The 26,613-nt window shown below is 55.7% G+C and overlaps 2 protein-coding genes and 1 long non-coding RNA gene across 20 annotated transcripts in view; 1 reads left to right on the top strand and 2 right to left on the bottom strand.

Moving 5' to 3' along the window:
- MRPS23 (mitochondrial ribosomal protein S23) overlaps positions 1 to 2,342 on the bottom strand; it is a 29,872-nt gene extending 27,530 nt beyond the window's left edge. For 3 of the 6 annotated variants that reach the window (XR_010408533.1, XM_064582667.1, XM_064582666.1), the window contains exons 1-2: positions 2,123 to 2,322; positions 1,395 to 1,565 (exon numbers count right to left, since the gene is read on the bottom strand). Coding sequence is in view for 5 of the 6 variants with exons in the window: in XM_064582667.1 (XP_064438737.1) it covers positions 1,395 to 1,565; positions 2,123 to 2,166 (215 nt within the window). In the remaining variant the exon portion in view is untranslated. Of the gene's footprint in view, positions 1 to 1,394; positions 1,566 to 2,122 lie in introns of all 6 variants that reach the window. The other 3 variants (XM_045889220.3, XM_064582665.1, XM_045889219.3) reach the window with 3 other exon arrangements.
- Positions 2,343 to 2,362: 20 nt separating this feature from the next.
- LOC135362968 (uncharacterized) lies at positions 2,363 to 7,997 on the top strand. Its single transcript, XR_010408534.1, has 3 exons — positions 2,363 to 2,502; positions 4,447 to 4,544; positions 5,321 to 7,997. It is a non-coding gene; the product is annotated as an uncharacterized LOC135362968 (long non-coding RNA).
- Positions 7,998 to 12,027: 4,030 nt separating this feature from the next.
- The window catches only part of CUEDC1 (CUE domain containing 1), an 82,315-nt gene continuing 67,729 nt past the window's right edge, over positions 12,028 to 26,613 (bottom strand). For 4 of the 13 annotated variants that reach the window (XM_045889223.3, XM_064582656.1, XM_064582653.1 and 1 more), the window contains 8 exons: positions 22,685 to 22,811; positions 21,762 to 21,954; positions 20,483 to 20,569; positions 18,542 to 18,613; positions 17,633 to 17,726; positions 16,842 to 16,900; positions 15,951 to 16,021; positions 12,028 to 13,799 (listed from right to left, as the gene is read on the bottom strand). In XM_045889223.3, the coding sequence (XP_045745179.1) occupies positions 15,954 to 16,021; positions 16,842 to 16,900; positions 17,633 to 17,726; positions 18,542 to 18,613; positions 20,483 to 20,569; positions 21,762 to 21,954; positions 22,685 to 22,811 (700 nt within the window). In that variant the 3' untranslated portion in view covers positions 12,028 to 13,799; positions 15,951 to 15,953. Of the gene's footprint in view, positions 13,800 to 14,828; positions 15,161 to 15,950; positions 16,022 to 16,841; positions 16,901 to 17,632; positions 17,727 to 18,541; positions 18,614 to 19,845; positions 19,938 to 20,482; positions 20,570 to 21,761; positions 21,955 to 22,684; positions 22,812 to 26,613 lie in introns of those variants that run through there. The other 9 variants (XM_064582654.1, XM_064582655.1, XM_064582658.1 and 6 more) reach the window with 9 other exon arrangements.

Below are 26,613 nucleotides of genomic sequence, written 5' to 3'. Positions count from 1 at the left end.
CCTAGTTCCTGCTATTCACACAGCAGAAGCACGAAAAAAAAGCACATTTTTTTTTTAATTTTTAGAGATAGAGAGCACAAGCAGGAGGAGGAGGAGAGGGAGAGAGAGACTCCCAAGCAGACTCTCCATGGTAGAGCCCAAGGCAAGGTTCAATCCCAGGACCCTGAGATCATGACCTGAACCAAAAACAGAAGTCGAATGCTTAACTGATTAAGACACCCAGACACACCCACAAATGATTTTAATGTATAAATCCTGACCAAGTGCATGCAATGAGCCTACCCAGAAAAGCACTGACAAAGTATTTAATGCCCCCAAAGAGCTCGGGAACTACCCTGAAAATTTCCAAGTAGAGCAAAAACATACTCTTCTCCTACCTCAAGGAGTGTTGGGGGCCAGGGGAGGAGATTCCTCAAATGAAAGGGGCCTAGACCTCAAATGAGAATATAATGACTTCATAAATTGTTTTCTTACATCCGGAAATAGAGAAAAGAATAAGGGGACAGGGGCACCTGGGTGGCACAGTCGGCCGAGAATCTGACTCGTGGTTTTGGCTCAGGTCACAGTCTCAAGGTTGTGAGATCGAGCCTCGCCTGGGGCTTCATGCTCAGCACAGAGTCTGCTTCTCTCTCTCTCTCCCTCTGCTCTTCCCCCATGCTCTTGTGTGTGTGCGTGCACATGCTCTCAAAAAAAAAAAAAAAAAAAGGAGAAGAAGAAGGAATATGTATTACCCTGAATAACGTACAACCTCCAATCTTAATATTTAAGAAAAAAGAATCATACAAATTCTGGGTACTAAAAACTGACATCAGTATTTGAGGGAAAGAGCTGTGCCACTGAATTCCCAGTGAACTGACCTCCTTGAGCCTCAGTCTTCATGAATAAAATGGAGACAATATACTGATCTTATAGGATTAGAGTAAGGCCTAAGTTAGAGAATTTTTTTTTTTTAAAGATTTTATTTATTTATTTGAGAGAGAGAATGAGATAGAACATGAGAGTGGGGAAGGTCAGGGGGAGAAGCAGACTCCCTGCCGAGCAGGGAGCCCGATGCAGGACTCGATCCCGGGACTCCAGGATCATGACCTGAGCCGAAGGCAGTCGCTTAACCAACTGAGCCACCCAGGCGCCCCGAGAATGTTTTTTAAGGGCTTAGCATAGTGCTAACAGACGCACAGAAACGGGTAGCTATAATTGCAATTATCAGTCCATTGCTGGGCTCCAGATTCTACTTCCCAGAATTTGTTTCTGAATTCCTAACTTGGTAGATACACAAGACCTCCTCCACAGGGCAAGCCCTGGCTCGACTCCCACTAAAGTTACCAGACTAATAGCTAAATCCTTCCTTCTGAAGTTCTGCTGCCTCCTGTCCATCATGGGGGCTTTGTACTCACGCTCTAATCCTGTCCTCGGGGTACAAGATGTCCTGGATGGCAGCTTTGGCTTTGCCATATCGCAAGCGGGGCCTTCGGAAGACAGGCTCTCTCAGCGGGGGAAAGGCATTATATATGTCAAACCAGAGGGGCTTCTCATTCAACACCCCAGCTCGAATCAGGTCCCGAGTCCTTAAGGAAGGAAAAATAACGAAGGACAGTCAGTTACAACAGCCTGTCTAAGCCCCTGAATCAGTCTAGCACAGTCTGGGACATCAGTGGGATCACGGAGTCCCCAAGACCGAACCGGAAGGAGGCCACAGCAGGGGTGTTCCCCACCTACAGTTAACATATTTCCATACTCCAAACCGCCCTAACAAAGCTCAGGGGTTAAGTCCTATTTTTCTCATGTGCGTCCCACTCCCCTCGCCCCATCCCCGTCGCGTCGAAGGAAATACAAAGATGGCCCAGCCGGGCCCATCATCATCTTCCTCCCTTCCTCTTCCTAGAGAACTCCACTCGGGCAGGAGAGGTGCAATCTTGGGCGGGAAAGATACATGCAGGGAGTGGCGCCGTCAAGCACACCTATTCAGAGACAGGAGAGAGCACGAGTGGGCCTCACCCGGCTCAGCCTCCCGCACTCTGGAGAAGGCCTCGCCCTGCTCTGACCCACCCAGAAAGACCGTGAGCTGTCGAGAGCACCCATCCGGAGGAAGCACCCTCAGCCCACACCGGCTCCGAGCACGCACCGCGAGAAAACGCTGCCCACGGTCTCCAGCCGGCTCCTCGCCATGGCAGGCGCCTCGGACGCTCACGGCCTGGGGCTACCGGAAGCGGAAGCGCCGGCGGCAGGCGAAATGGGCGTAGGCTGCTGGCCGAGCCGAGGATCGCGGCGCTCTCTCCGCAGCCGCAGCCGGAGAGCCGAGCCAGGCAGAAGCAAAGGATGGGCCGAACTGGCGCGGCCCTCGCTCCCGGCCAGGTTCAGACGGGAGCACTCGACAGCCGAGCCGAAAGGGACGGAGCGGGTCAGAGCCGGGCAGAAGCAATAAATGACCGAGCTAGAGGAGGGACTCACGCTGGCGCTGGCGTTACCCTTTCCGGCCTGGCGGAGCCACCTGCAGTCAAGAAGGTGGGGCGGCGCGGAGGGAAGATTGATGGGGAGGAAGGAGGCAGGCGCAGCCAACTAGGCCAGGACGCACGTAAAGGCAGAGATGACAGGTCACACCGGGGCTGGGCCCGGACTACGCCTTACGTTGCTTGGAGACACAGACTGCGCAGAAGGAAACCGAGGCCGGGGATGGGCAGGCACTGGCCCAAGGTCACACTAGCGCCCGAGCCTCCGTCCTCCGTGCCCTGCTGCCTCCTGCATCCGCTGCCCTCGGGATGCTGCGGGGCAACTAGTATTTTCTCCACCGGGAGACGTCTCGGGCTCGCTCCTCCTTGGAGCTGGAAAAGCAAAAGTGAACAGAACAAATTCGGAGACGGAGACTCAGAAACCTGGGGAAAGTAACCCCTCAGGGTGACCTTTTGGTCCAATAATCATACGTTGGGTAGAGTACCCCAGAGAAATCAAAGCTCAATTTGCTGAGGATACTTGTGCAAAGATCGTCATTGCAGCATTGCAGTGGGGAAAAAAGTCAAATGGAAGGTTATGGTTCATATATCCTATGCAATCCTATGCAGCTATTACAATGAACAAGTTATGGCCCTATGTATTTACCTAGAGGCATGCCCATGACTTCTAGTTAAATGAAAAAGGAAGTTGCAGAGAAACATTTTAGTGGGATCCTAACCTGTTCAAAGAAAAAAGAAAACACCTTTATATGTGTTTGTGTTTGAATGAAGATAGAAACTGTGTGGAAGGCACACAAGACTGTGAACACTGGTTATCTCCAATCTTGAGACTGCAAGAGAAGAGAGAATTTTTTCTTTAGATATCCCTCAGAGTTTGACCTGTAAAGAGTTTTTATTCATATTTGAGCTTTTTAATCCAATGAAATGTTTTGAATCACATACACACGAAATAGCTCCTGGGAGCCCATTATCATCTTTGTCAGCCAGAAAGAGCAGCAAGTCATCCCAGAGCCCTCCCACTCTATGGGAGGCTGGTAAGGAGGAGAGAAGTAATGTTTTAGGAGCAATTACTGCTTGTTTGTGTTATCTTGGAATCCACACACCTACCCAGAAGGTAGCTATTATTAGCCTTATTATAGATGAGAAAGTGAGGCCACAGGGGGTGAAGTAACTTGTCAGATACCTGAGTGACAGAGCCAGGCTTCCAGCACAGCCTGGGCCCTTTCCAGAACCCACAACCTTCTTTAGTTATGCCTCAAGCTGGAGACAGGTAGACCTACGGAGGTGTGACAAAGCTGGCCCCAGGGCTAGGGGCCAGGGTGACCCTAGGCCCAGGGCTACACTAAAAGGTGGGTTTCACTGTTGCCACAAGGCCCTGTGACACAGGGAAGAGAGAACATAGTTCTGGCTGGTGGGTCAAGTGTAGAGATTCCAATCTCCCAGTCATAGGAAGGTCTGGAAGACTCTGCTCTAGGGAGAGCAAACATGCTCCCAGCTAAATATAGTCTTCCCAGCCTCATAACAAGTTTCTAATTCTGTCTAAGTCAGAGCTAGCTGCCCGCGGGGACCACAGACACACTTCCCCTCCCCCACTCGGGCCTCCCCCCTCCCCAGGCCACTGCAGTGACCGCTGGTAAAGAAGTAGAAGGCTTTATTCCATGATCAGGGAGGTGAGCCAAGAACCCAAACCCTCAACAGGGGAGGAATTGCAAGGTGGGAATTTTTCCTCTAGATCTTCTTAAGAAAGTTCCTTCCTCTTCTGAGCTTTGAAAGTTTCCCCTCCAGCATCCTATTTAATGCCTCTGTGACTGAGACAGGGGAATGCTGGTGGGTAGATAGGAGGACCACAGGGATGTGGGAGCAAGATGAATCGGGAGCCCTCTGAGCCTGCAGCAGGAAGTGTGCGCCCCAGCGAGCGTTCATTCAGGAAAGGGAAGAAGATGTCAAGCAGCTGGGGGCAGGCAAACTGGACCTTTGAGGCTTCTGTCTTTTCACCCAGGACCTCTCAAGGCTGCAAGGGACTGATGCACTCGTGCCAAGCACTGCACCAGGAATCTGGATTGTCTTGTTCAACTGTTCAACTACCTGATGCCACAGGTAATGCCCTGGCGATCTTACACAGAAGGAAAGAGAACCTGTAAACTCTCCAAAAGGCCATATGCCTTCCACTACACTGCTCGACCCCTATAGATGTGCCCACTAAGTAGTGTCAACTGTCTGCGTGGCTTGCTGCAAGAGGAGAAGCCTCCATTCGTTAAAGCCCGAATCGTAGCCGCGGGCACTTAGTGCTGGACCGTGACAAGTCTGATCGCGGTTCCAGCATCATTGCTGCTCTTGTGACCCGTAAGCCACCGACTGCCACCTGCGACTGCAGCAGTTTCGTATTCCATCAACTGCCACTGTTGTTTTATTTTCTTGTTAAATGATCCATTTCTCTCACAAGCATTTAAGCACCAACCTGACCCTATGCTGAGTCCTGGAGAAGCTGACTGTCCAGTGGGGGAGACAGAGAAGCAAATTCATAATGGATAAGTTGGGTGCTGAATAGCATGTGGATTATAGTAGTCGGCTAGGGCGGCCATAACAAGGTACCACGGACGGGGTGGCCTCGATACCAGAACTGTATTTTCTCACAGTTCTGGAGGCCAGAAGTCCGAGATCAACTTGGCAGGGCTGGTTGCTCCTGAGGCCTCTCTCCCTGGCCTGCAGATGGCCACCCGCTCCCTGTGTCCTCATGTGGTCTTCTCTCTGTGTCTGTGTCCTCTTCTTATGACACTGGTCATACTGGATCTGGGCCCAACCTAATGGCCTCACTTTAACTTCAATCTCTCTCTCTCTTTTTTTTTTTAAGATTTTATTTATTTATTTGACAGAGAAAGACACAGCAAGAGAGGGAGCACAAGCAGTGGGAGTGAGAGAAGGAGAAGCAGGCTTCCTGCAGAGCAGGAAGCCCAACGCGGGGCTCAATCCCAGGACCCTGGGATCATGACCTGAGCCGAAGGCAGACGCTTAACGACTGAGCCACCCAGGCGCCCCTCAATATCTCTTTAAAGACTATCTCTAAATGCAGTCACATCCTGAGGCACTGGGGGTTGGGCGTTCAACATAGGAATTTTGGAGGGACGCTGTCCAGCCCCATAAGGTTGATAAGTACTTATGCTGAAGGGCTTCCGTCTGCCCAGCCAGATCCACACCCACTCTGTGCTCTTCTTCACCCTGCTCTGTTCCCCAGGAGGCTGACTTCTATGGACCTCATCCCCCGGCCCTGTGCTTCCAGCCAGGGTCCAGTTGGTACCGCCAGTGGGAGGCATTGGCAAGGGAATGGAAGGAAGGAGGAGAGTGAAGTCAGTCTCGAGTTATTTCGCTAAGCATAATACACTGTAGTTCCATCTGTGTTGTTGCAAATGGCAAGATTTCATTCTTTTTGGTGACTGAGTAATATTCTGTGTGTGTATATGTGTTTACACCACATCTTTTTTTTTTAAGATTTTATTTATTTGAGAAAAAGAGAGCACAAGCAGGGGGAGGGGCAAAGGGAGAGGGACCCTACATGAGGCTCCATCCCAGGACCCCAAGATCATGACCTGAGCTGAAGTCAGATACTTAACCGACTGAGCCACCCAGGTGCCCCCCACGTCTTCTTTATCTATCCATCAGTCAATGGACATTTGGGCTCTTTCCATAATTTGGCTATTGTAGATAGTGCTGCTATAAACACTGGGGTGCAGGTGCCCCTTTGAATCAGCATTTTTGTATCCTTTGGATAAATGCCTACTAGTGCAATTGCTAGGCCGTAGGGTAGCTCTATTTTCAACTTTTTGAGGAACCTCCATACTGTTTTCCAGAGTGGCTGTGCCAGCTTGCATTCCCGCCAACAGTGTAGGAGGGTTCTCACAAGGAGGCCTCTTCACACACAGATCTGTCCCCGGGTTCCAGTCCCTGTTCCCTCCCTCGCCCCCAGAGGCCTAGTTTCAGCAAACTGTGCCCCTCTGTCACTAGCCAAAGGCTTTAGGCCATCTTTTGTGGCTTCCCGACACTCTGCCGACCTCTTTATGAAGAGTGCCCTTATTTATATAGTGTGTCAGACAAAAAGAGAAAAAGCACTCCCACCAGCAGAACGGCCTTGGTAAGTAAAAATCCCAGCATATTGATGAAATCATTAATACTGCTACTCACCTTTGGCAGAGGGCCAGGGTCAGAGAGAAATTAGCTGCTTGCCTTAAAAAAGGAGGAAAACAATATATTCAGTACGAAGTACTGAGACCAGGGGGATGAAAGACAAGGAGGGGGATGTTCAAGGAGGAGGCACGAGAGCCATCTCCCCCCACCCCCCACACACTGTTGTGTGCTCTGTCTTCTGGCCCAGCATGCTCCTCAGAGGCCCACCCTCCCCTTCCTTTCAAGAGTCAGCCAGCAGGGCACTTAAGCCCCCAGCACACATTCTGCCAAACTTGCTCCCTCCCTCCCTGAACTGATCCCTCTCAAAATGTGGTGTTGTGACTCTGTTTACTTGTCTTGAGTCTCTACCTGGGCCTCTCTGAGGGCAGGAACTGGGTCTCCTATCTCTGCCTCCCCATACTCAGCCTGCTGCTTGGCCCAGAGCTGACTCTCAAGAGTTTTCTAATGAACAACATGGATGAATAAAGCCAAGTTCGCACAAATGAGGATGGAGCCATCCCAGCCCTCCTTCCTGGAGGCCTTCCTCAGATACACTCTGGGTGTATGGGCAAAAGCTGTGGTTGAATGGAAATAATCCTCCACACCTCCCCCCACCACCACCACCATGAACCTAGTCATTTCTAGTTCTGGCTATCCTCTGTACCTCACTGACAGATCCATTTTATAAACCCCTGGGCCTCGGCTTTATTATCTGCAAAATGGGCATAATCGTCGCACCCACCATATAGCCTTGTTGTGAGGAGTCAGTAGGTCGGTATCTTCAGAGTATTAAAACAGTACCTAGTGTGTAGGCTCAGTAAATAAGATGATGTTTTCTGACCATTCCACATTTAAGAGCAACGAATCACAATTTATTAAATTACACCTAACAATTTGCAAAGCATGTTCACACAGCTGCGCATTCATTTCTTCGGCCAACAGTCTTGCCCCCAACAAGAATCCAGTTCGAGCAGAGGAAAGAGAAGCACTTTATGCTTCTACCCACTCTGCATCACCGTGGCTCCTTTTGTAGCCAAGAAAACGGGAGCCAGCTGGGCCTGAAGCAACAATCTGGCCTTTTATTATTGGAATTAAAGGGCAATTGGAATCACTCTGGAGCTTTCCCAGCAGAGGATACGACCCTTGAAGGCAGATGTTTCAGGCTGCTGTGGGCCCCTCTTTTCTTGTGGAAGGCAGAGCAACTCCATCCTTAATGTGCACCTGAACCTCCCAAGATCTTGGAAAATGCAGATCGTGACTCAGGCGGTCTGGGGTGAGGACCCAAACTCTGAATTTCGAACAATCTCCCAAGTTGGTGCCAATGTTGCTAATCTGCAGCTAGGGCAACCGACTGGCCCAAGTCCTGGGACTCTCCCAGTTTTAGCATTGAAACTCAGCACATCCGAGGGACGTTTAGACCTGGAAAACCAGGACAGTTGGTCACTGTGTCCACAGAGCACACTTTGAGTAAGAAGGACGTAGCCAGCTGAGTTTGTGCTGAGCTTTGCAGCCCCTCACTCCAGAGTCCCTGGAATAATCCTCTTGACCTGATAAAGAATTGTGACTCTTTAATCTCTAGAAATGACAGGGTGGCTGCTCATTTTGTGGGGCCTCAAGCTTATGTAATCTTAGTGGCTCTTTTAAGGAAAAAAAAAAGCACAAAAATATCTTTGTTTTGCAAAATTTGCAAAACACATAACCATGAAAATAGAGTAAATTCCCTTCTGTCTCTTTGGTCTCTGGCCAAACAGGTGCTCACTTCCTTCTGAGAGAATGATGTTGGCCTCTCAATGGCCAATTCTAAGAGAGACCACCAGGTGGCAGTAGATTTACACAGCCCTCTTCAACCCCTGCCAGGCCCCCACCCATCTCCAGAAATTTCTAAATCTTCCTCCAGATGGCCTAGCCAGCTAATCCAACAAATTAATCTGTGCTGTGATAATGGGCAAAAGAGTTCATGTGCTTCTCTCTAAATAGCATATTTTCCATTTAATGGAAATGCTAAGAGATTGTTTTTAAAACCAAATAAAGGGTGCTAATAGGTGAGTTCCAGGCACAGTGTTGGATACACATCACTATGGAAATGTTTTTAATCAGGGAGACCTTTCTGTGCTCAGCAGATTGCATCTATGGAGGAGTTCTAGGTCTTATCACCTGTTCCCCCACCCCAGTATAGAGCTTAGTGTTTAGGCACCAGTTTGGGAGTTCAACTGCCTGGGTAGTGAGTACTACCACTTACTGAGGGTCATGTTGAGTAAGGACCTTAACATCTCTGTGCCTCAGTTTCCTGATCTGTGAAATAGGAGTGATAATACTGATTTCACATAATAGTTGTGGGGATTAGGTAAAATAATGTATATAAAGCACCCCCAAAAATTTGCATACAGAGGGCACTCAATAAGCCGCTATCATCTTCATCACCCCATGCCTTGCCTGCCTTCTGCAAACCAAATTCTCCATCCTTCCTCCAACCTCAACCCCCTACCAGCTGCCTCAAGAGAACAGAGGGAGGGTTGAGCCCCCAGCATGGTAATAACCAGGCCAGTTCTGGGCACAGCATTCTCCAGACCCATGATCTCCTCGGAAGTTGGGGCTCAGCCCTAGAGACACTGAAGCACACAAAGCAGGAGGGGCACTGGCTGGGCCAGAACTCCAGATAGCCCAGCCCAGCACTTTTCCAGGAGGTAACTCTCCAAGTATCGCCTTGTGGGTACCAGGAGCCCAACATCTGCCGATGAGCCTGGCATGTGAGGGCAGATGGATAAGGGGGTCGTCTGGCAGAGCCGGACTCCCTCCTAGGTCCTAGGAGGACACTGCTCGACACGGAGGGACTCATCGTGGAGCAGAGGCTTCATCTGCTGTGCATCTTCATCTTCCTGTTGGATCTGGGAAGCTCTCTTTGCCTCCTCTCCCCACATCCCCTCTCTGGTTACAGTCACCTTCAGTCAGCTACACTAAAAGGCAAAAGGGTGAATGGTTATCAAACTTTGCTGCATATTAGAACCACCAGAGGAGCTTTTGCAATCTGATTCCCAGATGTACAATCTAAATCCCAAACCAATGAAATCAGAATCTTTTGAGACTGAGACCCAAATTTCAGAAATAATTCCAATATGAAGGACCTGGCTGGGTGAGTCAAAAGAGTGTGCAACGCTTGATCTCGGGGTCATGGGTTCCAGCTCCATGTTGGGCGGAGAGAGAGAGAGAGAGAGAAAGAGAAAGAGAGAGAGAGAGAGAGAGAATAATTCCAATGTACAGCAAGTTTGAGAACTAGTATTCTAGAGTGGTGTTTCTCCAGCCTCAATGTGCATTCAAGTCACCTGAAGAGTTTGTTAAAATGGACATTCTAATCCAGTAGGTCTAGGGTAGACCCTGAAATTCTGTTTCTATCAAGCTCCAGATGATACAAATGCTGCTGGTACCTAGCACAATTTTTTTTTTTTTTTTTAGATTTTATTTATTTATTTTGACAGAGAGAGACCATGAGAGAGGGAACACAAGCAGGGGGAGTGGGAGAGGGAGAAGCAGGCTTCCTGCCGAGCAGGGAGCCCAACGTGGGGCTCGATCCCAGGGTCCTGGGATCTTGACCTGAGACGAAGGCAGACGCTTAAGGACTGAGCCACCCAGGCGCCCCCCTAGCACAAATTTTGAGTAGTAAGGTTGTAGAACTGTGCTTCCCAAACTTGGCATGTATCAGAATCATCTGGAGGGCTTGTTAAAATAGTCACAGTTTCAGATTCAGTAGATCTGGAGTAGGGCCCCAGGTATCACTGGTGCTGTGGGCACATGAGCCCACTTTGAGCCGCAGGGCTAGAGAGCATGGAACAGAGGCTTTGGAATCAGGCTGCCCGGGGCCCTGTTTCTGGCTTCACACCTTGCTAGATCTGCAATATTGCCAGTTACTTAACGTTTCTGAATTGTCATTTCATCACCCATAAAGTGGCCATTATTGGGTAAGATTAATTGAGCTAATATGAAACACCTACCAGACTTCCCAGTGTGCTGGTCCTCCAACTTGATTGCAAATTTAAATGACCTGAGGAGCTTTAAAATAAATCACTCCATGGTTGTTGATTTAATTGGACTGGGGTACTGAGCATCAGGATTTTTTTTTTTAAGCACTCAGGTGTCCCCCAAACACAAGAATCAGATTGCTGGGCAACACTCCCTGAGTCTCCGACTCAGTATGTCTAGGGTAGGGCTGAGAATTGGCATTCCTAACAAGTTCCTAGGTGTCAGTACTATGCTCTGGGGATTACACACCTATCAGCATAGGGCCAGGGTGCCTGGCGGGCTCAGTCAGTAGAGCATGTAATTCTGGATCTCTCGGTTGTAAGTTCAAGCCCTACGATGGGCATAGAGATTACTTAAAAATAAAATCTTTTTTAAAAAAATGCACAGAGTAGGGTTAGGTTAAAGAATAAGCTTGGGGGGCGCCTGGGTGGCTCAGGTGGTTAAGCGACTGCCTTCAGCTCAGGTCATGATCCTGGAGTCCCAGGATCGAGTCCCGCATCGGGCTCCCTCCTCGGCAGGGAGCCTGCTTCTCCCTCTGACCCTCCCCCTCTCATGCTCTCTCATTCTCACTCTCAAATAAATAAATAAAATCTTTAAAAGGGGAAAAAAAAAAAAGAATAAGCTTGGTTTGTCCACGTGCAAACAGTAGCTATGGAGAGAGCATCACCAGCTGTCCCCCCTCGGTCCGCCTGGGAGTGAGGGAGAACCTCTTTCTAAGGAGGGCAGGAGGGACCCGCATTGTTCCTCCAGACACTGAGCTCAAATGTGGCATGGGGGTAAGAGCGGTGGCCTTGGCCTGGGTGACTGGGAGCCCAGAAACAAGATGTGTGGGTGGAAGCCACAAGGAAACCTTTGGGCTCAACACAAGAACTTTTTAACCTTGAGAACTGCTGTCTGGAAAGGGCACCAGCTTCCTCTTTTGGCGGTGAGTTCCCTGGCATGGGAGGTAGTCCGGCAGAGCTGCGGCCTACGGGAAAGCTAGAGGTACTTGCAGGGGAAGATCTCTGCGGGCCTTTGAAGTCTGACATTGCACATCCCTGCAGCCTCCCCTCAGCCTTACTCCAGAAGCTTTCTGTTTATTTGGGGAAGTGACCGGCTGGAGCTTTCCGGACAGACCGGCTTTTCCCCTTGGTGTTTTCCTTTGCCTATCAGCTAGCGGTTTACTTTCCCAGGGCAAACAGGAAAGCGCCTGCGCTTAGCAAAGCCAGGTGGGGGAGCCTGCTGGGCGGGTAGCAGGTGTCGCCTCCTGAGTGCACTGCGGCCAGGGATGAGCCCTTGGGGCCTTACACGCGCTGCGGGCTAACCGGTTGGGGCCGGGGCGGGGGGGGGGGGGTGCGGAGAGGGGGGCCAAACCCTGCCCAGGGCAAGAAGAGAAGGGTCCAGCCCACACCGCCGGCCGCATCAGAGCACCAAGAGAACACCAAGTCTTTATTACAGGAATTCCTATGAAACAGCTCCAAGAAAAAAACCCACACAGAGGAGAAAAAACGACTAACAAAGCAACACACACAGACTTGGGGCTGGGGCGTCCCCGCCATGCGCTGGGAGGGGTCCGGGCCACGGCCCGGAGGCCTCTCCTCTGCCCCTGGGGCCGGACCGTCTGGAGCTCGGCCTGGCGGCCCGGGGGCTCCTCGGGGGCGGGGGACGGGGAAGCACGGGGTCGGATCGCGGGGAGCAGCGGAGGGCGGGCGGCCCCGCGCCAGCGCCCCAGGCCCCGCGCGGCCGCCACACTTGGTCGGGCTCCGCGGCGGCGCGTCCCGGCCCCCCACCCCCGGGGGCCGCCCCTCCGCCGCGCGCGCCGGGGAAGCGGGGCCTCGGCGTGGGCCCGGGCCTCAGCGGGACGAGGGGCCACGGCGCCCGCCACGCCCTCATTATCTCGGGGTGACGGCCGGGCTCCCGCTCCCAGCCCCCCCCAACCCGCGCTTGGGCTGGGCTGGTTCCCCGCTGCTGGGGGCGCGGAGGAGGGGACCCCCTCGTGCCGGCCCAGGCTCCCCGGCGCTCCTCCGGAGAGGTCAGCGCGCTCCCGTCCCGGAGGCTGGCCGCAGAGACCGGGCCAGCCGCCTCCCGCCGGCAGTGCTTGGTGCCCGCTAAGGCTTGTGGAAGCCGAGCGCGCCTCCTCACGTCATTCCCCTTCTCGTTCTCGGCAAGAGGCACCCAGCAAGCCCGTCCGCCCCAGGCGCCCCCACCGGGGCTGGCAGCCTCATCTCCTCGCCCCTCAGTCCTGCACTTTCTCAAGGGTCACCTCAGAACCTGCTGCTGCCCACCCTTAGTGACAGCAGGACTTCTACTCAGAGCCCCCCCACCCCACCCCACCCCCGGGAGCCCCCACTGTTGAGTGACTGCAGGGTCCCATCCAGAACTGCCTTTTGTCTTCTGCCACAGTCAAGAACACTCCTGGCTAGCCAGCCTCCTCCAGCTCCGGGGTGGCCCCCTCCCCATCCCTGCTGGGGGCCATGCCAACCCCTAACAGAGGCAGCTGGTGGGGCCCTGGCAGGGTGGTCGGTCAGGAGCTAACTCCACAGTGGCCCATCACTCCTCAGAGGGAGCCTGAGTGACTGCCCGGTGCTCTCCCACCCAGGGCTCTGTCCAGGGCTTGTACCAAGGGTCTGCAGCCCTGCGGGGGGAAGGCTGAGATGCAGGAAGCCATGGGAATAAAGGGCCCAAGGTGCCCAGAAGGGAGCTGGGGATGGGGACAGGGGTCAGGCAGTGTCTGTGACCCAGGAGAGATGGGGAAAGGGGAGGGGCAGGGGCTCCACCTTCAGGGGCTTCACCATCCTGCCCTTTTGGGTACTCCAACCTTTGCCTTTTTTCTGGGATTTTTTTAAGGTGGCGGAGGTGGGGACAGTGGGGGGGCGGGGAACGGTGGTGGGAGTTCCTGCACTTCCACTCATTGCCCATAGAACAGCCTGGCTACAAAAGGGGCTAGGACGGGCAGCTGCCCCCGGGGCCCCAGGTCCTTCCTCCAATCACAGCACAAAACTCCAAAGTTCTAAGTCCCCTGGAAAGTGGCAGTGACAGTGGCAGTGGCGGGGCTGGACGTGGCTGAAGAATCACCAGGCCTCAGTCCTCGGCGCCATCTGTCCGGCGGCAGCTGGGCCCTTCCGCCGGGGGCCGGTTTGGCTCTCCGGCTGCCCCCACCAGGTCAGACCATCTCCGGCAAGGAGGAAGCACTGGCATCTGCTGGGGAAAAGAGAGGGAAGAAGCCTTTTTCAATAGAGCCCAGTGGTCTTTCCTTGTCAGCAGTCCCTTTAGAGATGGTTTTAGGCAGAAGGTCCCAAAGACAGGAGCCCTCTCCTTCTTCCAGGGACGCTATGCCAGCCTTGGAACTCTGCCCGAGGTCATGTCCCGCCCCCCCACATCCAAGCTCCAGGAACAGCAGGAGCAGGGCCTCTGGCAGCCAGAGCTGGAGTTGGGGGCTGAAGTCCAGGCGGAAGCAAGCATATAGGGAGGGCTCAGAGGTGGGGATACAGCAGCAGCTCAGAGGGGCTTCACCAAGGGGACCCGTAGGGGCAGAAAATAAATTAGGGTCCTAATTTGGTAGGCCCCACACACCAGGCCGAGGAGTTTATAAGCCTCTACTAGGAGGGCTCACTCCAAGAGCAAGGGAGAAAGGGCAGAAGAGTGGTGTCCTGGGGACGGGTGAACAGAGTCAGGGCCATGAACCACACTAGCAGCTGCGAACCAGGCGATGCGAGTCTACCAGCGCAGGGTGGAAGGGAGAGGAGAAATGAAATGGGCAAGTCCGGAGAAGATGCTGTCTGGCTTCCAATGACTTCAGGCCCAGGGCTGGAAAGATGGTCGTGGGCACAGCTGGGATGCAGAGTGGATGCGGAGGACTGCCTGAGAGGGAGGGTCAGAGGGAGGGGCCCACTGCACAGGGGTCTTGCTGTTGCTAGGAAGGAGGGTGGTGAACTGCCAGAGAGTGGGAGCGAGAGGGTCAAGGGCAGAGCTCCCGGGAGAGCTGGGACTGTGGCACTGGGAGGAGCCCCGGGAGCAGCTCGGAGGATAAACAGCAGATAGGAAGAAGGCCCAGGACTCCTGGGCCACAGGGGTGGGCGGGGAGCAGTTTCAAGAAGGACAGTGGGCATGGCATGCAGAAGGGAGCACCAGAGGATGCAGAACGGAAGGACCTGGCCCTGGGGTGACCTTCCTGCATCAATCCGGGGATGGTGGGAGGGCTGCCAACCTGCAATGGGTGAAAGACGATGCCATTTTTTCCCAAGTTGGGCAATGAAGGAAAATAGTGAAACCTCTTGGTTTTGAAGATGGGGAGGAGGAGGAGGGTGTAGACTTGAGGAAGGAGCTAGAAAGGGAAAAGCTGGACGACTCAGGAGAGAAGGAATGATGGCAAGGTCCTGATGTGTGGGCGGCTTTGGCGCAGACACGTTTTCCTGGGGGAGAGGGGCGGTGGAAAGGGGAGGGAATGGCAGCAACCGAGTGGGAGTGGGGGCCTTCACCCCAGCCGGCTGTATGGGGGCATCATGGGCCAGTGGGGATCGCGGGTGCAGCTCCGTGCCTGAGGACGGCCCAGCTTCGGCATCCTGGGGGATGTGGGAGGCAGTCAGCTAGGTGTGAAGGCCAGCCGCCCAGGCTGGTTGATCCACCTCCACGACAACTATCCCGAGGGCAGCAGCTAGCCATTTCTTCATAGTGTGAGACAGGGCCACACCTACCACACCGTCCGCTGGGCAGGGGAAAGCCCTGTAGATGCTGGCCCCTGGGACCAGGACAGCAGCTTGGGGAAGGGTGGGCAGGTTGCCTCCTGATGTGGAGGGGGGCCGGAACAGGGAACAGGTTCTACTGAGCCCCGGAGGGGCTGCTGACATTCCCTGCTTCGCCCCCAGGGATGCACAGAAGAGAAGGAGAAGCCCGAGGGCCCACGGCTCCAGCCAGCAACAGAGCTGCCTGGAGGGAGACTGTTTCTTCATGTGGTTGGGTCAGATCCTACACCACCCAACCCAAGCAGGCAATGGGACAGTTCTGTGTGTGCACGGCTGTGGGGAGGCCACTTCAAGTTTTCCTAAGTCATCCCCTCACTGTGCAGTATATGTCCTGTCTTTCAAATGGGCTGTCAACTCTCAAGGTCAAAGCTGACTTTTATCCCCTTGTTCCCAGGATCTGGCACAGGCAAGTGTGATTACTTTGCTAAATGAATAACCAAAAAAAATAAGGAAACGCAAAAGGCTGGTTTTCATGCAGAAGACCATGTCCCCTGCCACAATGACAAGGGAAGAAAACCCGGATCTGTGCCATCCAGTTGCCTGAGCCCAATGCCTCTGGATCCCTGGGAAAACCCCCGGGGTACGGGGCATGGCAGGCTCCAGGCCTTACCTCTTACTGTCCTTCCCTTAGGGCTTCCTCCACCTTGGGTGCCTCGTGTCGCCGTCCCCGGAAGTCTTCATCTGAAAAGCAGAGGGAAGTTGCCTCATGTTCCACCATGCAGGGCCTCATCAGGCGTGCCCCTGGGCTGGGCAAGAGCTGACCCAACACTCTCCATCCCCTTTGTTTGCTGGGGCACATGCTGAACCTGGGGTAGGGTGGGGTGGGGACATGTGGGTGTGCTGAGAGGCACCAGGGCACAGTGTGGGGTTAGGACACCTGGCTGCTGGCCTGGCTCCGTCACTGAGCTCGGACGAGTTCTTCCCTCAGCTTCCCCATCTGTAGAATGGGTGGGGAAGTGGTACCCTCCACATGGCCTCTAAGACCCTCCTAGCCCTTGTTTCTGGATGTCTCCTGACCACCAAAGGGCCCCTCTGCTCTGAGGCACGAGGATCAGCTTCAGCTATGGGCCTGCTAGGGTCTAAGGCAGTGTCTTCTGGCCCACATGGCCTTTGGGAGGAACTGGATGAATGCTGAAAGGCCTCTGGGCCCAGGGACTGAAACTGTGTAGCGCTTGGTTGTCCAGGTGAGGCCCCTCCACGTGGGTAGGCCTGACTGCCCCCTCCCACCCCAGAGAAGAGACCCAGAAACAGCACCTGACACTTTGTGCTCCAGGGAGAGATCTAGGTGGAGGTACAGCTGGGGCCCCCTTTTGGGAGTGGAAGGAAGGGAGAGGCAATATGAACCAAGTGGGAAGACCCATTTCTTCGGGTCACCTGCCCACCTACCCACGATGTGTCCCCCAGGTTGGGTCCACCCACAAAACACCCGGGCCCTTCTCTTGGGAGGGTCACCGATGACAAGCAACTTAGAGCTCAAGCTCCCCTGCCCTCCTGGCCTCACCACAAGTGTGGCCCTCCACGTCGTCCAGGAGATTAGCCGTTGACCCCGCAGCTCCCAGCCTGCCAGGCCATTCAGGAAAACGGTCTCGGGGATGGGTGGGCACTGCCATCCTCCTCCTACTTCTACCAGTCCCTGTCCCTGGCCTCTACCACCCACTCCCAGCTCAGGAGGCTTCTAGCATTATCCCCCAACCCTCCCCAAAGCCTCCTTTCCTCGGGATCAGGTGAACAGCCAGGTCCTGACTTTCTCACCCAGCTCCCATCTCTGGGCATGGAGAAGGGAGTTCCTCCCTGTTCCCCTCTGGCTGTTCAGCTTCTAATATCCTGGGCCCCTGTAACAAGCATGGGTAGGAGTCTGGGTTAAAAGGTGGAGAACCTTATTTTTACTCAAGAAATGAAAGCAAGAAGGCAGGTCCCACGTGCTTGAAATGGGGAGGCAGCAAGATCTATGGATCAATTCAACTCAAACTAGTGAGAGGTTTGCCGATTTCATTGGAAGAACCACGTCTTCTACCAAGAGTAGATGAGCCCAGCCAGAAAGTGAAGATGTCGTGGGACAACTCGGGAGCCCACAGAAGGGAGTGGGAGACGCTGGCCTGCTCCCCAGCCGGGTCATGCGGCTCCAGGCTGGGCGGTGGGCTGGCCTCGGGGCGCACGGAGGAGAGGAGGCAGGTGGCTGCAGAGCCCGTCCCAGCCCCAGCCCCTGGGGAGGGAGCAGCCTCGAGAGTCGGGCCAGGGGGTCAGCGCCCTCAGCACCCACGCCCCTGCCCTGCGCCAGGCCGGAAAGGATACGACTGGTGCTTGGACAAGTGTTTCCTCTTTGACTTCCTCATCCTGGTCTTCTCGGAGAAGGCCCTGGCCAGCTCGAACAGCTTCCTCCGGGTGGCTGGGGCAGAGAGACCCGTGAGCCGCAGCTGCAGGGCTGGCCCGCGGTCGGGGCAGGCGGCGGGGCGACAGGAATGCAGCGGGGAGGGGAGCGCCCCGCCCCCCGCCCCCCCAGCAGGGGGGCTGCCATCTGGGGCCGGCCTGCAGGGGCAGCATAGGCCACCGAGAGCAGGGCCGGCCGGGCAGGCAGCCCGAGATCCGGGTATTCCTGCCCCAGCAGCGACAGACAGCAACGCGTCCTGGCTGTCTTTCCCGCCGCCTCCCCCGCCCCCCTCGCCACCTCCAGAGCTGGTTCTGGGATTTCCATGACTAATCCGAGATTTTCCCTGAAATGGAGCCTGGAAGGATGGCAGCCTCATTCACACATGGTTGTGTGGTAGGGCGGGGAGGAGGAAGGGTAGGTGCGGCCCGGCTGGCAGGACTTTGTGGGAAGAGGTCACAAACCCTCGGGCCTCCTGCCCACAGAAAGTGGGCTTAGCACGGGCCTCCCCACTCATCAGGCCTGGCCAAGTCCCCTCAAGCCACAAAGGACGTGAACTCTAAAACGGGGGTGGGAGTGTGGGGGGGGGGGTGCAGCACATTATTATTTTTCTGCAGACAGCTGGCTCAAGAGGATTTAAAATTGAGTCTGTATTCAGACTTGGCTGCAGAGGGAAGTGAGGCAGGAAGGCGGAGGGAGCCAGCCTGCGATTAAAATGTCACTTTGGTTCACCCAGAGTCCGCTGTGTATTCAAAACTCCTGGTGGCTCCCTCCCTCCCATGAGGCCACAGGGCCCGTCTTAGAACAGATGGGGAGGGGGCATAGGCTGGACTCACATTTTCCCATGTGTTTCAACTTGTCCCTGAATAAGGCATCTTCAGACACAGCAGGATTGGTGTCACCGGCTCCTGAAAGGGGAAGACACCCCTGAGGGCCGGTTGAAGAGGGAGAGCAGCTGCCCAAGGCCCTCCCGGAGTAGGGGGGGTGGGAGAGTGGGCCAGGGCTGGCCCCACCAGGACAGGGGTTCGGCCCAACCTTTCCATCTGAGGAAGGGGGCAAAAGATCAGGCTTCTTCCCTAAAGACACTAAGGATTTGAGGAGTACTTCTTTCTCCACCGAGCCTTGCTTGGCTTCTTTGTGTCAAAAGCAGGGCCGTGGTATGGTCCGCTGTATGCATGGAGGGCCGGCTCACACCGGCTTCCAACTCTCTGCTTCTCTGACCAACTCCGAGTTCCATGAAGTCATGCTGGTAGCTTGGAATCAGTCATGGTGGGAGTATTTACATCATGAAGCCACCCGATGCTAAGCACTGGGGCTTCCCCTCCACCCTGAACTTGGCTGGTATATATTCATCAGCACGCAGTGACTGGCCTGCACCCCGACCCAGTGTGAGAGTTAATACGGGAATGGAAGGGAGGTGTGGGCACAGAGCAGGCCTTTGCCCATGACAGTTCCCTTCTCCTTCCTGCCTGGCTCAGCCCCTCTGATACTCCCTCCAGACATGAAGTTTCTGACTCATTTGACAGAGGAATGAGAATAAACCCAAATGGCCCACCTAGAGTCTCCCCGCTCACTCAGCGCCCACTTACATCTCTAGCCGCCCTTCTAAAGCCCCTGCTCCCCACCCTGCAACTCGGCTAATCCCAAGTCACCTTGCCTGCTAAGTCCCCTGTGAGTCATTATGATCCATCTCAGCAGCCCTAGTGTGTCTAGTTCACTCAGGATCAAGGATGAGAGACTATTGTTAAAACTCCCAGATGCACATCTGGTGGGGCCTAAGCTCCAAGCCTGTTGCTTATGAATCAGTTCCACGGGATTTTCTCTCTTTGAGCTGGGATCAGCTGAGCTCCCCGTCCTTCTGCTCCTCCACCCCACTCCACTACGTGATGTAAGGTCTGCTTCGGGCAAAAGCTGCCCCTGCTGCTACCTTCTCTGCGGTGAGCAGCCTAGTATGGATGGAAGCACTGGCCGGCTAGGGGCCACGAGGCACACACAGGGACACGGGGGCAGGGATCAAGTATGGAACCCAGGCCTTCTGGCCCTCTCTGCCCAGGTTCCCAGCTCCAGCTTAACCCTTGTTTGTGCATCCCAATAGGCTGCTGTCCATTCCTGGCCCTCCTTCAGTGGGTTAAGGCTCCTGGAGGGGCCTGGCCCTCTATTGAGGCAATTCTTGCTTCTCACCATCTTGAACGTGAAGCTCAAAATTCTCTTCCTCCAGCACTCGGGTGGGGCCTGGCCAGGGCAGATACAGCCTCAGCTAATGAATGAACAAACCCTGCCCTTCTCCTCACCGTGAGCAGCTGTGATCATCAGTAAGTATGTCCTCAGCTTTGCTGGTTTGTTCTAGCCATCCCTTGAATGTTTCTCCTGCATTCCCCAGAAGACCATAAGCTCCCCCAGGGCAGAGATCAAGCCTTGGAAGTCTCTGAGTCCTTCCTGAGCCCACCCACCATGGGACATGTGTGCGGTGGCATGTCCCCTTCTTGCCCATGCTCTAGGGGCTTTATGAGCAGTTCAGCCAGGCTTTAGCCAACCCCAAGGGGGCTCCAGCAGCTGCTGGATTGGCAAGAGTCCAGGGCTGCCAAGTGGAGGGGCCACGTCACTCGAAGGAGTGCGGTGGTGGGCTGGGTGGTGGGCTCAGACCCTGCCCCTCCAGCCTGTTTCCCCTCCCTATCCCCAAACTCCAAATATGCAAAGCACAAAGGGGGCCGGGGGGCGGGGGGGGCCGGCGTGAGCCTCTCTGCCCTCCAGGCCTCTCTCCCAGGAAGCAAGGTTACCTGGGGCAGGAGAAGGAAAGCCAAAGTCGTTTCCCACAGCCACGCTGCTGCTGGATTTGGATTTCTGGGACTCGTATTTCAAACGATCTGGAAAAGGATCACATTCCTGTCAGGACAGTGAGCTCTCTCCCAGTGGCACCCTGGGCCGAGATGCAGGAGGCTGTTGGAGGCCAAGCCCCCAAATCTCACATGACGCACACAAAATATGTGCACACGTGTCTCGCAGCTCTCCAAGAACCAGCTATACCATAGAAACTACGGCCTGACAGGCACCTGGAACGGTAGAACATCACACTTAGAAGGACCCTGAGAGATCACACAGTCCAATCCTTCATTTAAAAGGAAAGGCCCTGGGGCACCCAGGTGGCTCAGTCGGTTCAGCATCTGACTCTTTCCACTAGGGTCATGATCTCGGGGTTGTGGGATTGAGCCCCATGTCCGGGCTCCATGCTTGGCAGGGAGTCTGCTTGGTATTCTCTCCCTCTCCCTTTGTTCCCTCCCCTGCACTCTCTCTCAAATAAATAAATAATCTTTAAAAAATAAAATAAAATAAGGGGCGCCTGGGTGGCTCAGTCGGTTAAGCATCTGCCTTCGGCTCAGGTCATGATCTTAAGGTTCTGGGATCGAGCTCCATGTGGGGCTCCCTGCTCGGCAGGGAGTCTGCTTCTCCCTCTGCCCCTCCCCCCTGCTCCTGCTCATTCTCTCTGTGCTGCAGAGCTGGGGCCAGCCTTCTCCCTGCACACCTTATTCTTCCCCAGCTATACACCATCAGTCGCATACACACACATACACACTCCCACCGGGACCCTCACTGTATCCCCCCACCCAACACACTCCCACCCTGAAGGGGAAAGGCAGCCAGGCTGGGGAGTAAGGTCCCCAGCCAAAGACAACCGAAACTGCCACAACACCTTAGAGCCCCTGTCCTGACATCCTCTGCTCGGGGAGGCACCCACGGACCCAGCTCCAGACACGTCGGGGCAAGGCCAGTGCCTGGCACACAGCAGATGTGCCGGGGCAAAGGAGAGGGCCCACGAAGGCACACCTGTCTTCCTCTGGGTCCCAGGGGAGGGAGAAGGGTTGGCTGGTGACTCGTGTCCCCGCTGGCAGAATTCTGGGGTTCCCACAGGGTAACTTGGTGGGGGCCGTGTATCAACAGGACCGAGGCCACGCTGGCCTCCAGCTCAGTGCCTCTTCTGAGCCCCAAGGCTGAAGCCGACCCCAGCTCCCTTCCCCAGCCACAAAGGAGTGGCCGAAGTGCCCCCACCCAGGGCACCACCTCTCTCCAGGGCCAGGAGGAAGTCCCGGTTGCGCTGCAGCTCCTTCATGAACTCCTCGTTCTGCAGGAAGAGCGCAATCCTCTCGTCCTCCAGGTACTGCTTCCAGCGGTTTTCCTGGTCCCGGGCGCCGGGTCCAGCCACAGGGGGCAGGCCTCCCTCTCTGCTCCTGGGCTTGGAGCCCCCGGGGTTACCCTGAGGAGGGGAGCAAGCGAGTTGAATGGCTGCTCACCAGGGCACGTGCGGCACAAACATCCCTGCATATCTGGGTGCACATGTGTCCTTTCCCAGGATCCTCCAGCCGCGCCCTGGGGCCTGCACCTGCTATCGGGCTCTGGTGGTCAGCCTCAATCCAACTCAGCAGGCCAGAGCCCTCTCTGCTGGGGAAGCAGTAGGGCTTAAAAACGATGCTTCCTCCCCCTTGGACCACCCCAGCCCTCATCTACAACCTGAACAGTCCTGGAAAGTGATCTGCAAGCCGCGCAAAACCTTGGCTAGCGCCACATGGAGGCCCAAACTCAAAACTCTCCCTGTCCTAGCTGTCTCGGGGCGAGGCCCCCTTCCCGCAAGGGCCCCTCAGGCCCTGCCCACATCAGGGGGAGAAGCTGCCCCTGGCTCTATCCCATGGGAGGGCGGGGAGGCGGCCGGCCCCTCTGCCTTTGGCTGCCCCTGTGCCCGCCTCCCTCCAGCCTGGGGTGATGGCTCTAGCCACAGACTCCTCCGGGCTGTCCCCTTCCCTGGGTGGAACAGGAAACCTCCAGGCCCAGACAGGAAACGAGGCTTTCGGTTCAGCATTCTTTCCCTGCGAACCCAGGGCAACAGAAATAGCCCGGCGCGGGCTTAAACATCAGGAAGTGAAACGGGCTGGCACAAACTGGGGCCAAGCAGAGATGCCGCACAGGCAGCCGGGGGCTTCCCCCATTACCTGTATGCTGTCCAGCTGCTGGGGCAGGATGCGGAGAAAGTCCTCGGGGAGGTTGCCCAGCAGGGGTGGGTTCCAGTTACGATAGCGCCTCTGGCTCGACACGGGTCCAGAGCCCAGCACATCGATGCTGGGGGGTGAAAGGTAACAACGAAGAGGGAACAGTCAGGCCCAAACTCAGGAGTCGCGACCCATCACACCAGGATCCTGCTCAGAAGGGCATTTCTGCTCTGAAGCTTCCCGCGGCCTCCTCGGCCTCCAGGACAAAGGCCCAGCGCTCTCTCTCATCTTCCCAATCAGGCCTCTGCTAACCTCAGCCTCTGGCCGCAGGGCCCGGCTCCTCCAGCCCCAGGACAGTCACTGCTCTCCGGCTACTGCGGGCCCTCAAGGTCTCTAGGCCTAGAGCCCTCAGTGTTCATGGCGCTCGAGCTGGCTGTCATGGGTTTACGTGCAGATGTTTACGAATGTCCTCTAAAGACAGCAGGCGTGTCCCTAGCGCCCAGCACAGTGCGAGCTCGCGGCTGCTGAGGAACAGGTGCGCTCCCCACGACCAGACCCAGCAGCCGCCAAGCCCGGCCTGCTCGAATGTTGGTTTGCTGGGGTGGGGGGACATGGGGATGGCGGGACCCCTACAGAGTAGAGCAGATCCAGGCTCTAGTTCCAGCTCAGTCACAGCCAGCAGGGTGGTCCTGGGCAAGACCCTGCTCCCCTCTGGGTCGGAGCTTCCTCATGGAAAAACCCTCTCGCTGCCGAGGTGGGCGGGAGCCCCTCGTGAGGCTGTGTCTCGGGCACTGAAGGTGGGGATGGAAAGTTTCCTGTTGCAAGGGGTGCTCAGGAGCAGCTCTTCATAAGCAAGGTGCCTGGCCGGAGGTCCGTCGGCCACAGGCAGAGGCCACCGGGGCGGGGGGGGGGGGCCAGGGACAGGAAGAGAAGTGGTGGCAGGAGCCCTCCCTGACCCCCAGGCCCCCGCCCTGCCATCGGGGCCAGGCCGGGAGCTCCCCACAGCGCCTCAGCAGCCTGAAGCGTGGCAACCCCAGGACACGTGTTCCGCTGAATCAGGGAAATGACACACACAGAAGGCAGCGGGGCCGGGGGCGGCGGGCCTGCCGCTCTCGCCTGGCTTTGATTTGTCTCCAGCTCCAGGAATCCCGCCCGCCCCCTCACTGGAGGGGAGCTTTTCCGGGCTGCCGCTGACTGTGGAAATAACTTCCTTTCCTTTTCTATTTTGGGCGGGTGGCCTGGCAGGGCGAGGGGGGGCGGGGGCGGCGGCAGACGGGGATAACAAGCTGCTAAGTGCACGGTGGGAGCCAGGGGAAGCCGCCCGCCTCGTCCACCCTCCCGGGGCACAGGTGAGGGAAGGCTCCAGAAGAGCCTGCATCGTAAACCCAACCGGGACTCTGTGAGTCCTAGGCAGATCTCTCTCCACATCACTCTGCCGCCTTCTGTCACTGTTGGAGGCTTCACTTCTCCCGAGGGCCGAAGGCGGGGGAGAGGGTGCCCCCTCTCTTAGGGACTCGGGGACCACCCGTGGCTGGCCCCAGCACAGAGAATTCCTCTCCAGCGTCTTCCCCTAGGACCCGGGTACCCACTCCAACTCAACCACACGTGGAGCCACCTGGGAAAAGTGCGGAGGGAGAACCCCAGAGCTGCACTGGGAGCCCTCTAGCCATTTGTTACTGAGCCCAAGAGGGGAGGGGGACAAGGAGCAGGGGACCCCTCCTCACCGTTCCCCTGGCGGCTGGGACCGTGGTCCCGAGGAAGGTCAGGCCCAGCCCCTCCCGGGCCCTGGCGCTGGCAAAGGCAGAGATGAGGTAAGCCGCAGCTGCAAGAGCCAGGGGGCCCTGAGCCTAGGCGGCCCAGGCAACTCCATTGTGGTCAGAAAGGAATGTCAGAAATGAGCTGAGAGGCAAATAAAAAACTTCCAAGGCTGTAATTTCAACGGGAAAACGGCAGGTGGCCTGTGCTGAGGGGTAGGTAGCTCTGGGTCTCAGAGACCTCCTTCATTCCAGAAAGAGAGGGAAGGGCAGGCTAGAGGAGGGGAAGGAGAGAGAAGGCTGGGAGGCTCTCCTGGCCCACAGCCTGGGCACCAGGACCCCCAAACTAAAACTTCACGCCCATCAGACCCCCGAGTTTACCCATGGCACATCAGACCCCAGAAGGATTTCAGACATGAACCTTCTAGGCAGGATTTTTGGTAAAGACTGGACACTGAGGCCCAGAGAGAGTTAGGCCCTGTCCAGGGACACACAGATTGTGCAGGCAAAACCTGGGCCCAGGGGTCCTGACTTTTCAGGCACTCACGCCTGGGGTCACCCTGGCTCTCTATTGTCTCAGCAGGGCAAGCTCCCAAACCCCACCCCATCTGCAGTCCCTGAGGTGGCAGAGGGGCCTGGCCCCCAGTGGCCAGGGATTCTAAAACACTAACCGGATCCTGTCACTCTCCAGCTTAAGCCTGCTGACTGCAGGATAAGGCCAAAGCTCCTCAGAGGACCCACAAGGCCCCCATGATCAGCTCGCCTCTCTAGCCTCATGGCCATTCCATTTCCTGGAGTTCCCCAAAGCTCCCAGATGGTTCCCCCTCTTCTGCCTCCTGGCCTTTGCACATGCTGTTTCCATTGCCTGAAATGCCCTCCTGTCCTCTGCTTCACTAGGACACCGTGTGGACATGAGTTCCTCATTCCTCTAGGCAGACTTACTTTCTTGCCCCCAGTTCTATGCCTCCCCCAGCCTCTGATGTCCTTAGGGGGGCAGGGTAGTACTATATTCATCAGTACTATATTCAACACACATCGTTCAGCACCTGCATACTGCAGGAGACTCAGTAAATGCTGGAAATGAATGTTCTGGATAGAGAGACTGAATGAGGCCCTGGAAATGGCCTACAGGTGGACCTGGCCTAGCAGGGCCATCCTGGGGCAAAGGGGCACATGCTCAGAGCCTGGCCCTGCTTCTTCTGAACACTGGCCTCTGAAAGAAGCCTCACCACTGGTCTCAATATTCCATGTTAGAGCTCAGAGGCCAGCTGCGCAGCCTGGGGTGGGAAGGAGCAGTCAACCACAGAGGACAGGTCTGATCCCTGCCTGGGACTATGCAAAGTGCTCCACGCATAGTGTCTCGTTGGATCCTCACAGCACAGTACTGCTGAGCTGGGGATTAGTATTCCCATTCCACAGGTGAGGGGAGCAAAGCTCAGAGAGGCTAAGTAGTGAGCCAGAGGTCACACAGCCAAGCACCTAAAGCATCAGAAGCTTGGCAGCTGAAAGAAGGGGGTAGGAGAGCACTTTTCTTTTTTCTGACTCTACAACTCAAGTTCTCTGTCCTGTATCCTCCCCAGGCCCAGCAAAGCCTTCATTGCCAGGTCAGGGCCCTGAATCTCAGGCCTCTTAAGCCTTGATCTAGAGCTGAGGTCACCCTGCCCCCAACGGTGGCTTCCATCCCCGAGCTGCACTGCGCCTGACCTCACAGCAGCTGTATACCCAGCCAGAGGGGCAGAGGGAGGATGGGGCCTGGGTACCCACGCCAGGTTCACCCTGGGATTCTCTCTCTTATGGCCTCAGTTTTCCCTTCTGAAAAACAGGCAGAACCACTTTGCCTAGTAGACACTGGAGGTTTTGCAAAAGCATCTTGGAATATTAAAAAAAAGTAATAATAAGTCAAAGGTAAACCACTTAGCCCTGGGCTCCATGACCCATGCCAGGCCGCAAGTCCTGCCAAGGCCTCACCCAGACCAACCCATGCCCTCCCTGCCTCCCACCCCACTGGAGCCTCCTGGTACCACCGGCAATAAAGGAAGGACCCCAGGTCTGCTCCTGTCTCTGACTTAAAACATTGTCCCCTCTGTCCTGTGACCTTCTAGGCCTCCATCAGCTCCCTGAGCTGCAATCGCAGAGAATTTTCTCATTAGGGAGGTGAGAGACACAGCAGCAAAGACA

Source organism: Mirounga angustirostris, unplaced genomic scaffold (assembly GCF_029215605.1).
Source record: "Mirounga angustirostris isolate CCGP_5_RB_7025 unplaced genomic scaffold, mMirAng1.0.hap1 SCAF_17, whole genome shotgun sequence".
Taxonomy (NCBI): domain Eukaryota; kingdom Metazoa; phylum Chordata; class Mammalia; order Carnivora; family Phocidae; genus Mirounga; species Mirounga angustirostris.
Note: the sequence above shows the minus strand (reverse complement) of the source record. Positions and strands in the feature narration are given on the sequence as shown.